Source organism: Megascapheus bottae, chromosome 20 (genome assembly GCF_031878675.1).
Source record: "Megascapheus bottae isolate mThoBot1 chromosome 20, mThoBot2.hap1, whole genome shotgun sequence".
NCBI classification, from domain to species: Eukaryota; Metazoa; Chordata; class Mammalia; order Rodentia; family Geomyidae; genus Megascapheus; species Megascapheus bottae.
In genome coordinates, this window is record NC_143528.1 from 29539648 (window position 1) to 29552904 (window position 13257).

Consider the following 13257-nt stretch of genomic DNA (forward strand, 5'->3'; position numbering starts at 1 on the left):
AAGAAAAGATAAAATAGCTGTATTCCCACTTGGGAGTGAAGGAGGGGGCTAGAAGGCAGTGGCCACAGGTGTGGCTTAGCCTTGTGGGCAGGATGTGCAAGATCGGGATGCGTGCCACCCATGGGTGACAGAATTATACCCACGAGTGTTGGGTTTTAAATATATATGGTGCTTCTGAACATTAACTGCCTTAAAAAAAAATGTAGACTTTTCATTTTCACATATGTCTGCTTTACTGAATTTGTGTCTTAGGTTGATGATTTATGGTCCTGCATTTAACATTTATGTTTTTATCCTTTTTTTTTTTTTTTTTTTTTTTGGCCAGTCCTGGGCTTGAGCTCAGGGTTTTCTCAAGGCCAGAGCTCTACCACTTGTGCCACAGCACCACTTCAGGCTTTTTCCTATGTATGTGGTACCGAGGAATCGAACCCCGATCTTTGTGCACTCTACCACTAGGCCAAACTCCTGGCCTATTTGTTTCCTCTTAAGGCATAATTGCATATTCTTCATACCTAGTCTTCAAAGCTGGTAAAGTACCATGGTAATAAAGGAGTACTCATCACTTAGTCAAGCTGCTTATAGCCACTTTCATTACTTTTATCAAGGAAGAATTTGACAGACCATGCTAATATCAAGGCACAATTTTCATTTGCTCAGAACATTCTTGGACAAATTTCCTAGATTGTTATTTTTTAAATACGGAAATCAAAAACTTTTCTGAATTAAGTTAAATTACTTTTATAAGAGATTTCTAGATGTTGTGTGTCTTTTTACTGCAGATATGAAACCAAATTTTGGAAAGAAACTTCTATAATAATAAAACCTCTACCAAGCCAGGTGCTGGTGGATCATGTCTGTAATCCTAGCTACTCAGGAGACTGAGCTCTGAGACTCAAGGTCCAAACCTAGCCCAGGCAGGAAAATCCCTAAGACCCTTATCTCCAATTAACCACTAGAAAGCTACAAGTGGCACTGTGGCTCCAAGTGGTACAGTGCTAGCCTTGAGCAAAAAGAACTCAGGGACAGCTGTCAGGCCTGGAGTTCAAGCCCCAACAACAAAACAAACCCCTCTACCAATATTCAAATTCGCTTTATTGCTCTTGTACTTACCTGTCAACAGGATATTGAAGCTCTCCAGGAAAGGGAAGAAAAAAAGATTAACTCACAAGGTAAACAGTTTAGTTCAAACACCTAAGATAGCTTATTTCTTTTATTTTTTATTTTTTCAGGGGAGTGGGTCATGGGGCTTGAACTCTGGGTGTGGGCTCTATCTCTGAGTTTTTCAGCTCAAAGCTACCGCTCTACCCTTAAGCCAAGCCCCACTTCCAAGACAGCCTATTTCTTAATCCTACTGGTAACTGAGCAGATACCAAAAAATAATAAATAGTTCAGGTGACCAGTGAATGGGATGAACCTTTTCTTCTTTCATCAGTTTCACTAGGAGATTGGAGAGGGGCACAACTCAATAGTAGCGCTCTAGCCTATCATGTTGAAGGCTGCGGATTCTTATCTGATTACCATAAAAGGTGGGAGGGCTATGTGCATGGGTGGGGGAGATGGAATTATTTCCCATAACAATCTAAGATTTTTTTTAAAGAAAAAGGGACAAACAAGACTATATAAATCTTCATGAAATTATAAATTTGCTTCAGAAAGAGAGCTTACATTAGGAAGAAACTAAGATTATTAGTCACAGCCTTTAGTCACAGTTACTCTACAGGTGAAGACAGAATTAATTGGACCAGTCTGAGCAACATAGACATTTTGTGTTTTTAAGAAAATAGTATGATCTGGGAGTGTGGCTTAGTAGTAGAGTGTTTGCCTGGCATGCATGAAGCCCTGGGTTTAATTCCTCAGTACTATATGAAGAGAAAAGCTCTGTGGCTCAAATGGTAGAGTGTAGCCTTGAGCAAAAGAATACAGAGACAGGCCCTGAGTTCAAGCTCCAGAACCCAGAAAAAAAAAGGAAAATAAAAAATAAAGAAAGAAAAAAATAGTATAACTGTTGTACTCTAGAATTCCTGATATAATCAGCATCAGGGAAGTAGTTGAAAATGACCTTTTCCTATCTTTTATCTTTTTCCCCTAACAGGGGTAGGGACCTTTATTTTACTGCCAAGGAACATTTGGATATGTATAACATCTTTCTCAGACCATACAAAATTATCAGTACTGCTAGATGGTCTTAAACAGTGAACAAAAAGCATACAAACAGCATATGTGTCTGTCCTATCATGTACAAAATTATTTTTCAGCCCTTATATATGGCCTGTGAGCCATTCTCCATCCCTGAACCAAACGGCATTAACTTTTACTTTTAAATAATATTCTCTGTGTCCCTATCTGCCTTTTTCCCTCTTCCTTTCTCCCTCTTTCCTGCTCCTCCCTCCCCATACAATCCTGCTCCAGTCTCAGGAAATTTGATACACTTTGAGATAATTCAAAACAATCCCATGTTCACTTTCTCACATTCTGCCAAACTAAAGGCTCAATATCCTTTTATTCTTTCTAGGAATGGCTGTCCTTTTCAAACAGCTGCTTTTCCTGTAAGTCCTTATATGTAACTCAACTCAGAAAAACAATAATTTAGGAACACACCAGATGATGTCTTATGTCTGCATATTAAGCTAGGCTATCAAATTAAGATCCAATAAATTCATCAGTCTTCTAAGTTCTAGATACATGTAGTTAAGGATTAATTAAAAATACCAAAGGCTAGGGTCCGGGAGTTTGGCCTAGTGGTAGAGTGCTTGCCTAGCATGCACAAAGACCCAGGTTCGATTTCTCAGTACCACATACATAGAAAAAAGCTGGAAGTAGTGCTGAGGCTCAAGTGGTATAGCTCTAGCCTTGAGAAAGTCCAAGGACAGTGCTCAGGTCCTGAGCTCAAGCCCAAGACTGGCAGGAAAAAAAAAATACCAAAGGCTAAAACAAACTTTCAAGAACGTAGCTTCAAACTAAAAAGTACTCCCTGGAATGTAACACGATGGGACACTAAATTGAAAGACACTGACTTTTTTCTTAGTTTGAAGATTATGTGACTAAGAGAACAGCATTTTAGAGAATACTTTTCTTCACATTTAAACTTATAGAGACTTCTTTCTTCCAGTCAAAAACAATTTCTCTAGGTTGAAATTGTTTACCAAAACACAAAATTCAAGGTTTACTAATGAAATGATCACTTACTCAAAAACTTCAGAAAAGGAAAATACTCTCTATAGTTCCACTCCCAACCATTTAATTTGTTATTTTTCTAACTTGTTTCGTCTTTCTTCCCCTATTCAGACACCCAAATTCCTATTCGGAAGCGGGAGGGGTCACAAAGTAGGTTCTTCTAGAAGTTTTACTTCTAGAAGATAAATTCATTTGTACTGCTTGGAAATTACAGAGACTGATCAACACAAATTTTCTCCACTGGGCTAGCTAGAGTGATTTACAGTGCCATCTTCTGGCCAAGAAGCTGTAAAAGCTTCCAACTTCTATGCAAAGAATGAAGTATTTATTCCTTTAGCGGCACTTTGAAACCTAAGGCTTTTAGAACCCAGAGAAGTTGTTTCAGGGGTTATGTGAGAGAGCAGATAGGAAAGAAAGGTGGATTTCTTTGAAGTAAACATCTAAATCATTGGTAAAGTCGACAGTCCCTTCAAAGTGGCTACTTACAAGTAAACAGGTATTAAGAAGGAAGCAATTAAGCTAGCATTCAAGCCACTATCCTTCTTTAGCTCCAGGTTTAGACTCCAGCCCCTTGAGATTACTCTTAGACTTCAGCATCTCAAAATTACTTTAAGTAAAAGGGTCTAGTGAATCGGTCTAGTGGGTTCCTGTGTTACTCAGGATGATACTAGATTTTGTAAGGACTCTTACATTACTAGCTTAACCTGCTCCCTTTAGTAATGGACTCTATTTTGTCTGCCAGGAAGGCTGTTTGGCTTTGTTTTTCAGAAACTTCTGAACTGAAGCAGAACTCCACCTGTGTCCTGTTTGACAACATGTTCCTGTAAAAGATTGTACACACAGATAAACAACCACCTTCACAAAGAGAGAAACTAGCTACCTGAGAAGCTTCCTGAAACAGCTAGCTGAACTAGAAATACAAAAGGAAACCACCCACAGAACATTCCTTCTAAACCTTCAGTGCTTAGAAATGCCATCCCAGCCCACTCTCAGGGCCCCCACTGCCCATCGTGTCTGGTTTTCTCACTTGGATAGTAAGTAAACCATTGCTTCCCTGCTTGCCGCTCTTCCTCTTGGTGGATTCTTTCACTCCCCTTGCACTGGCCAGAGCCCCCAGACCAGACAGATTTAATCTCAGAAGAATCTGTTCTCAAGTCTTTCAGTGAAGAATAAGGTACTTAGAATATTGTACACTGCTGAGCCTTTCTGGACATCGGTGATTTACGTACATAGTATATGTAAATATATAGAAACCCTTATTATAGCTTTTCAAAAACATTCAATACTTGGTTTAATCATCTCAAATATATTGAAAAAGTGTTGCTGTCAAGGAAAATTATTTTGTTTATCTGAACCAACACTGGAGATTGAACTCAAGTCCTGGGCACTGTTCGTTTTTTTTTTTTTTCTGCGCAACACCAGTTCTACTTTTTGAGCCACATCTCCTCTTCCAGCTTTTTGGTGCTTTACTGGAGGTAAGAGTAGTTTCCTGCCCCAGCTGGTTTGAAATCATGATCTTCAGATTTCAGCCACCTGAGTAACTGGGGTCCTAGTGTGAGACACCAGGGTGTGACACAAAAATCCCTTGTTAAAATGTGGGGGAGGGACATCCTTTGATAAGTAGTGAACATTCGCATTCAAAACAAAACAAAACAAAGAGTCTCTTTCTGTGTAGTTTAGGGAGGAAACGAGCTTTCATCAGAATCGGCCTCCACGAGGGAAATCTCTCCCTCATTTCTGCCCCTCGTTTGGCCAGCTTTGCACCGCTCAGCTTTCTTTTTACCTTGTATGACATTCTTTCCCTTTCCAGTTTACTACCTACAGCTGCCAGGCCAGGTGAAGTTTTCCACTAGCCCTCCCTATGCCTGATCACAGACCGCGCCCCTTCCCGACCCCGCCCCTCCCAAGGACACGCCCCCTCCCTGCTACGCTCCACCTCGCCCGCGGCCACGCCCCTTCTTCAGATCTATGCCCCGCCCCCAGCTGGCTGCCAGCCTCGCCTGCTGATACGCTCCGCCCTCCAGGGCTACGCCCCGCCCCTAACATCCCCCGCTCCTCGTCGCCCGCAGATACGCCCCGCCCCGAAGGCTACGCGCCGACTCCCGCACGCTGACGTCACATGCTAGCGCCGCCGCCGCGTCGGCCGCTCCCCCTTCGTCTGCACTAGTTCTCGGGTTTGGGGGCGCTCGGGTGTGGAGTCTTTACCTTGCGGTCCTGCGCAGTGGTCCTCATAGCTCGGCCTCTGGAGCCCCTTACGAGGCTTTGAGACGTGCAGTCAGGTATTTTCCCGGTCTCCCGCCTGGCGGAGGCTAGTAGCAACGACCTCGGGGAGCGGCGGTAACGGGGCGCTCCCCTCCGGGCCGCCTCCCCCTCCAGGCCCGCCTCCCTCCCCACCCCCGGGCCGCCTCCACGCGTTTCCAGGGGCGTCCGAGCCGGTTGGTTTGCGACGTCCAGGGAAGTGCGAGCTTAGTTCCCGGGCGCCGCCCTGGGTGGGACGGGGTCGAGCCTGAGGCTTCTCCCGACCCCGGGCGTGTCAAGTGTGCGGGGAACCTCAGCGCCCCCATAAGCTGCAACTAACTCAGACCGACTTGGTTTTCCTTGCAGGATGTCATGTTTAAAATGCATGCGGAAGCCTCTGCCTTCAGTCCTGTAGGAAGGCTGACACCTCTAGATCCGTGGTCATTGAGCATCACCGTTATTCCTCCTAAAAGGCCTGTGTCATTGAGGTGAGTTGTATTCGGGGAGGGGAAGCAGTGACAGGCGAAGAAGTAAAACGTGGCTCGTGCAGACATTGCATACATTCTCACTTTAAGTGTTCACAGATAAAAAAGAAAAATAAGTTCATCTATCAAATTCTGCATTTCTAAGAAACTGCATTTCAAAGCAATCCTTATCCATTATTTGAAAAACTAGAATGGCAATGCAATTATAGTAATCGTACTTTTTTTTTTTTAGTAGCTACAGTTATTTCAGTTACTTGCATGTTATTGTCTTTGATCTTAAATGACCTACATATTTTTAATTGGGTGGACAAAGTGGACAGCAAAACCTTGCGATCTTACATTTCTCTTTCAATAATTTGATGCAGTTTTCATTTGTTAGATATTAGAAGTTCTTGTACTATGAAAGTTGTACATCTGGAAGTTGAACCCACGTAGGCAAATCCTCTATACTTTCAACCTCCACGACTTTCGAATGTGTACCTGTTTTAATACTCTTAAGCAAAATCTACTCCAGGAAGCAAAAGTCTTTTTCAGTTGCCTTGGTAAATAACATTCAAAAAGTTTATGAAGAATTAAAACTGCTAGCAAACTTAAGCAAATAATAGCTTTTTATTATGATGTGGGAAGATTGTAGAGATGATGGAAGGGAGCCAAATAGGAAAAGAAAAGAAGTTCTTTCTTGACTAGATTTGTCTGATGGTAGAGGATTTACAACTAAAGTTTATATAAAACTACCTTTGTCCTAGATGAAAAGTAAATAGCCTATTTTGTGAAGAAACTGGTTTTTGCACAGTAAGAGTCTGTTAGAAACTTGGTAAAGGTTATAGAACTTGAGCAGTGGAATTCTTTTGAGGTCATGTTAATAATACATTGGTGTTGTATTCCAAATAAATTGTACTGTCTAATCTTCTGCCTTCTAGTCTAAGTCATGAACATGGTACCTTTTCACAAATAGAAAGTCTTTATCTTTTGAGTATAGTCTGAGTAGAAAAACACAAATATTATAGAAAAACATTTTGAAAAAGTCTGTTAGTAGTCTACTTTTGTTTCCTACTTTTTTGGGGTAATGAGAAATAAGAGCTTTTCTTCTCTGAGACAGTAGATTGACTATTTTCTGAAGTTTCAGTTTTTATTGTTTTGGGAGAACATCTGTATGGATTGTAGATGCAGACAGTAGCAAAAACTGCATAAAATCAGTTGCCATCTTTATACTGTTTCCCTTCAGATCATCCTAGTAAGTCTGAAAAACTAGTGAAGGCTTAATGCCTGCTAGCATATGTTCCAGGTTGATAAGTATATAAGTTTTTTTCATATAATGTCATTTTTCATATTTTGTTTCAGTCATTTTCTCTAACATTGCTTATTTTGGGCTTTAAAGAAATTCCTAGGAAAAAAACATATGAAATCTCTATAATTTGGCTAGAGGTTGAGATGTTACTGTTGGAGCAAGTTGTCATAGTTTAAAAGTTGCTTGATGCCATGGAGGGCCTTTCAATGTCAAAGTTTAGAAATGGGGAATTGTTAAATGGTTTATTATTTCTGTAGTCCTTGCTATTCAGAAGACTTAGATCTGATTTTTCTAATCTATGCTACTCTTTTCTGGTTGGTAAGAAATTTAAGACACATTATGGTTAAATCTTTACTATTTTAAGATGAAGAATTTAAGGCCCAGAACAGTCAGATTAACATAGTGAGTTCATGTATGTCCACATTAAGGGTGATCTTGTCAATGGCCTGTGCTATTACTTTTGTAATAATCTTTTTCCCCATCTTGGCGTCTACCTCTCTTTCTCTCACACACAAATACACATATCCATTTTCTAAGTTTTCACTACCTACTATATTCAAGCTTCTCCTGAAATTGCCACTGTCTTGGATGACATTATTTATGTTGGTCTAAGAGTTTTTAAGAATGGCAGAATAATAGTGTGAGTGTGGCTGGGAGTAATCATAGCTGTTTGGAATGCAGGGATAATAGGATCCCCATTTGAAATGAGCAAAATGTTAGCAGGACCACATCTCAGTAAATAAGCTGGGCTTCGTCTTGTCTGTAACAGAGATGAACTATAAAGCTGTGCAGCTTATAAGAGTGTAATTGTGCCCAGGGGAAGTGTTCACACCTGTAAGCCCAGGTACTCAGAGGTTGGGAGAATTGAAGTTAAGGCTATTTTGGGGGGGGAGGCAAAAAAAACTCCAATAAGGCTACTGTAGGGAAAAAGTTAGCAAAACCCAACTAAAGAGCAAAAACCTCAACAAATATGTTGGTGTTTATCTGTAACCCCACGTTTGTGGGAAGCATAAGTAGAAGGATCACAGTCTGGGACCAGTCCTAGATAAAATTTTAAGACCAATCTGAAAAACAACAGGAGCAAAACTTTTTTTCATTTGTGGAGTTCATGTCAATAAATAAATGTACATGGGCATTGTACCTATCTGTTCCTCTCCCAAAACGTTCATATAAAATGGAAGGGACACTGCTTTTTGTTTCTCTATAATTAAGTGGGTTTTTTTTTTTTTGTTTTTTTTTTTGTCAGTCCTGGCTTGACCTCAGGGCCTGAGCACTGTCCCTAGGCTTTCTCAAGGCCAGAGCTCTACCACTTGAGCCAGAGAACCAGTTCCAGCTTTTTTCTATGTATGTGGTACCATGGAATAGAACCCAGGTCTTCGTGCAAGCTAGGCAGGCAGTCTACCACTAGGCCAACTCCTGGCCCTGTAATTATATTTCTTGATTAGAATTGAAATCATTTAAACTTAAAGATGTTAAAATCCTTGTTTTTGGCGCTGATACAAGGGCTAGAATTCAGGACCTTACAATCTTTTTTTTTCCATTCAAGGCTGGCACTCTACTACTTGAGCCACACCTAAACTTTCAGCTTTTTGCTGGTTAATTGAGATATGAGTCACATGGAGTTAGCTTCCCAGGCTGACTTTGAATGATAGTATTTATATCTCAGTCTCTTGAGTAGTTAGTAATATCATAGTAGTAGAATTATAGATAGGAACCACCAGGGCCTTTTAACTAGAATTTGATTTAAACTTCTAATTGATATGAATCTTACCTTGATTAACTTTTTAATATATATCATAGGTATAAAAATGCCTTAGAAGAAGAAACATGGAGAAGTATGTGCGACTACAGAAGATTGGAGAAGGTTCATTTGGAAAAGCAGTTCTTGTTAAATCTACAGAAGATGGCAGACAGTATGTTATCAAAGAAATTAACATCTCAAAAGTAAGTTATCAAATCAAGATGAGCAAGGGGAGGGGAAGAGGGAAATGGGGACCATGTCATGAGAAAGGGTGGTATCAAGGTTTGTGAAGTAATGCGACTTCTATCTGGTAAATATAATGTAACCCTTCTATTAATTACAATAAAAAAATTTAAAAAATAGGCAGAGTATTGTTGGGGAGGCAGGTAGAGCTCAGATAGCAGTAAGAGAAGAAAGGGCAGTGGCCCTGATAGCATCGGCTATAACAGGTAGATATGGTGTTTCCTGCTGGATAAACTAGGGGAATATGAAATTCTAAGTTGTGCTAAATTTTATCACCAAATCAACATAGATGATGTCCTACCAATTTATTAATAGTTTCTGAACTACGGACCCTGAGAGTATTAGCTTGAGGCATCAGTCTATATAAACTATTCCATTTGTGTTTTTATCAGTTTCAGTTAAACTTTAAAAAATATGTACATATTAGCACAATTAAAATTAATGTTTGTGTGTGGCACACGTGTGAATATTATCTTTCATGTACTATGTTTTGTTGTTGGAGTATTCATTTATCTTTTTAAATTTACTATTTTATTTTTCTTTAAGATTACCTTCTCTATTTTATACTCCAATTTTCAGTTTCTATAATCTCACTGACAAGGAAAAGTTTTAACATGTTTATACTTATATCTGTTGATTATGTTTTTCTTTTTGAACTTAGCCTGTTGATGTAGAACAGTTTTACTTTTCAAAGTTTTTTAAACATACATTACTTTAAAAACTTTAAAAATAATCTCAGCCATTTATTTTGCTTTATAGTTTAAGGTTAGAGTCAAATAGATAGCTTATCTTTCCAAAGCTGATTTGTCACTAAAGTCTTATGTAGCAGATCAGCTTATTGAAAATAAAGAATAGGGGAAATTCTTAAAAAACAAAACAAAACATATGACTCTATAGACATAATGTTTTATTTCATAAATTAATATGTATCTATGATATACAAACCCTTAGCTTAATTTTGATTATGTTCTAAAAACTAAGTGCCAGTGATTATATATATAGAGTTTCCCTTCTTGAACACTTGTTTGTTAAACATGTCATTTGAAATATGATGTAAAAATCAATGTTAATAAGTTCTTTAATAAAAAACCTGAAAATAAACATAAGTACATAAAAAAAGGTAATTTCAGGTATTGGAAGCAGAAAACCATCACTATCATCAAATCTGCATTAAAATAAATGACAAAGGAATCTGTAGCACAAATCCTTATAAACTTTTGAATCGCATTTCTTAGGCACTTGTAAGTTTGGGAAGAAATGTCAAGACCGTTTTCTAGTCTAAATGTATCTGTTCTAAGAAAGACATCATTTATTCAAAAATATTGAAGTTGAAGTTTTTTCTGCCGTATGATGAATACTGTGGGAATTTATTTTTTGCTTTAATTAAATAAATACCTATAATTCACACCTAAAAAAAGTAAGTTATCTTTTTAGTTTCATTACACAATGATAATTTGGTTACAATAGTGCTCTAACTATGGCAATGTATAACAATGCTATGAGGATATTCTTTCTGATGTTTTCTGCCACATATTTATGTTTTTTAATCGCTTTCTTAATGATAGATTTATGACTTTCTGATGGTTAAACTCATTATATTCTTTTTTCCTTCGATTTAAGATGTCCAGCAAAGAGAGGGAAGAATCAAGGAGGGAAGTTGCAGTATTGGCAAACATGAAGCACCCAAATATTGTCCAGTATAGAGAATCATTTGAAGGTCAGATGACATTCTCAAGCAAGTTCAAAATAAGTCCTAAGCCACTTGTAATTTGGGGATATTTTCTTTGCAAGAAGTTATTTTGTGAATGTATTTGTAGATTTTTTTTTGAACTTCCATACTGCTATTGGTAGGGGTTTTACTAGTTTATATTACACTAACAGTTCCTTTCTCCTCCATATCCTTGCCAGGCTTTGTTGCTGATAAAAACAAACCCACTTAACCTACCAGTCATCAATTCTGTTCATTAAAATGCAAAGAGAACTGTATTTAAGAGCTTTGTTTCTCTGGTTTAGAAATAGTAAAGCATTGCAGGTATTACCATGCAAACTGAACTTGAGGAATTTTTTTTTTCTGTGAAAACTGATCCAGGAATTTGATGCACATTGTATCAAATCTGTAGATTGCTTTAGCAGTATTGCCATTTTTTTGTATTGGTTTTGCCAGTCTATGTACATGAGAGGTCTTTTGTCTTCTGGTGTCTTCTGTATTTCTTTAAACTTTCATAATTTTCATTGTAGAGGTCTTTCACCATCTTGGTTAAGGTTATGCCTAGGTTTTTTGTTTTGTTTTACTAAAATTAAGTTCCTGATTTTTTTTTTTTACTTTGCTTGTTTATTGTTATATAGGAAAGCTACTGATTTATGTATGTTGTTACATCCTGTTACATTGCCAAGTGTTTGTTTTTTTTTTTTTTTTACCTAGGAGAGTTTTAGAGCACTCTTTAAAGTATAGAATCATATCATCTAAAACTAGATAAAATTTAATGTCTTCCTTTTATTTGAATACTTCTGTCTCTCTGAAGTTTAAAAAATTTCTTTCTCTTGCCTTTTTGCTCTGGTTAATGATTCCTGTACTATTGAATAGGAATGGGCAATGACTATTCCCAATAGCCACATTATGGAGCAGCCTAGATGCCCAACAGTAGATGGATGAATCCAAAAACTGTGGTACCTATACACATGGAATTTTGCACAGCTATTAGAAAGAAAAACTGGGAGAGAAGGAGGGACGAATGCTGTCCAAAATGAAACATACTCATTACCTGACTTAAGAAATGAAAACTCATCTGTACATTGTCTTTGTACTAACAATCAAAATTATTTTCCAGGTTTTGTGGGGCGGGGGAAACAGTGGAAAGAATGGTTACCCTTGTTTTGTTCATGACCCTAGCAGAAATTAATTTTTTCCCATTCACTATGATGATGTTTATGGTTTGTCATATTGGCCTTTTTTTTTTTTTTTTTTTGCCAGTCCTAGGCTTGGGCTTAGGGCCTGAGCACTGTCCTTAGGCTTCCTCAAGGCTAGAGCTCTACCACTTGAGCTGTAACACTACTTCCAACTTTTTTCTATGTATATGGTATGAGGAATCGAACCCAGGTCTTTGTGCATGCTAGGCAAGCACTCTACCAGTAAGTCAAACTCCCAGCCCCCAGGCCCATTTTATCTTAATATTTTGATTCAATGAAAAATATGCCACATTTACCATTTGAACATTTCATAAGTGAAAAATTGAGGTGCTTGATATGAGTACAGATGTGCTATATTTGTGTATTATTCTGTGTTACATTCCTGTACTACTTTGTTATGTCTTTTTCCACTGAAGGATACCTCCATTTGTTCTGTTAATATTACTGTTAATATTAATTTTTTTTAAATTGTCAGGTTTAATAGCTGTTTCTTTTTATTCTCACAGTTTTGTACTGGTTTTTCATTTTAGTATACTACTATCATAGTATATTAAAACACAAACAAAATTCAGTGTTGCTGGTACAGGATATTAAAAAATGTATAAATGTACTAACATATATTGTTAAATAATGGAGTAACACTTTTGAGGAAAAAATATAATTTTTTCCTTAAAAAATCTAAAGAATTATGAAACTCATGCGGGTAGTTTGGCCTAGTGGTAGAGTGCTTGCCTAGCACGCTTGAAGACCCGGATTCAATTCCTCAGTACCACATACATTAAAAAAAAGGAGGGGGGGGCACAGGAGTGTGGCCTAGTGGTAGAGTGCTTGCCTAGCATGCAGGAAGACCCGGGTTCAATTCCTCGGTACCACATACATAGAAAAAAGCCAGAAGTGGTACTGAGGCTTAAGTGGTAGAGCTCTAGCCTTGGGAAAACCCAAGGACAGTGCTCAGGCCCTGAGTTTAAGTCCTAGAACTGGCAAAAAAAAAATTATGAAGCTCCATAAATTAGCATAAGAATATATCATAAAATAATATAATAAATATATTGATATGGAAGTAACTGAAAAATAACATCACTAATATGCTTATAAAAAATTATGCCATGGGGTGGGAATGTGGCTTAGTGGTAGAGTGCTTGCCTAGAATGCATGAAGCCCTGGGTTCAATTCACCAGTAC

At 38.1% G+C, this 13257-nt stretch overlaps 1 protein-coding gene across 1 annotated transcript in view; it reads left to right on the forward strand.

Annotated features, from left to right (window-relative positions):
• Positions 1-5330: 5330 nt before the first annotated feature.
• The window catches only part of Nek1 (NIMA related kinase 1), a 95862-nt gene continuing 87935 nt past the window's right edge, over positions 5331-13257 (forward strand). The window contains exons 1-4 of the mRNA XM_090354206.1: positions 5331-5453; positions 5779-5900; positions 8986-9129; positions 10790-10886. Of these exons, the coding sequence (XP_090210332.1) occupies positions 9013-9129; positions 10790-10886 (214 nt within the window). The 5' untranslated portion in view covers positions 5331-5453; positions 5779-5900; positions 8986-9012. The remainder of the gene's footprint in view (positions 5454-5778; positions 5901-8985; positions 9130-10789; positions 10887-13257) is intronic.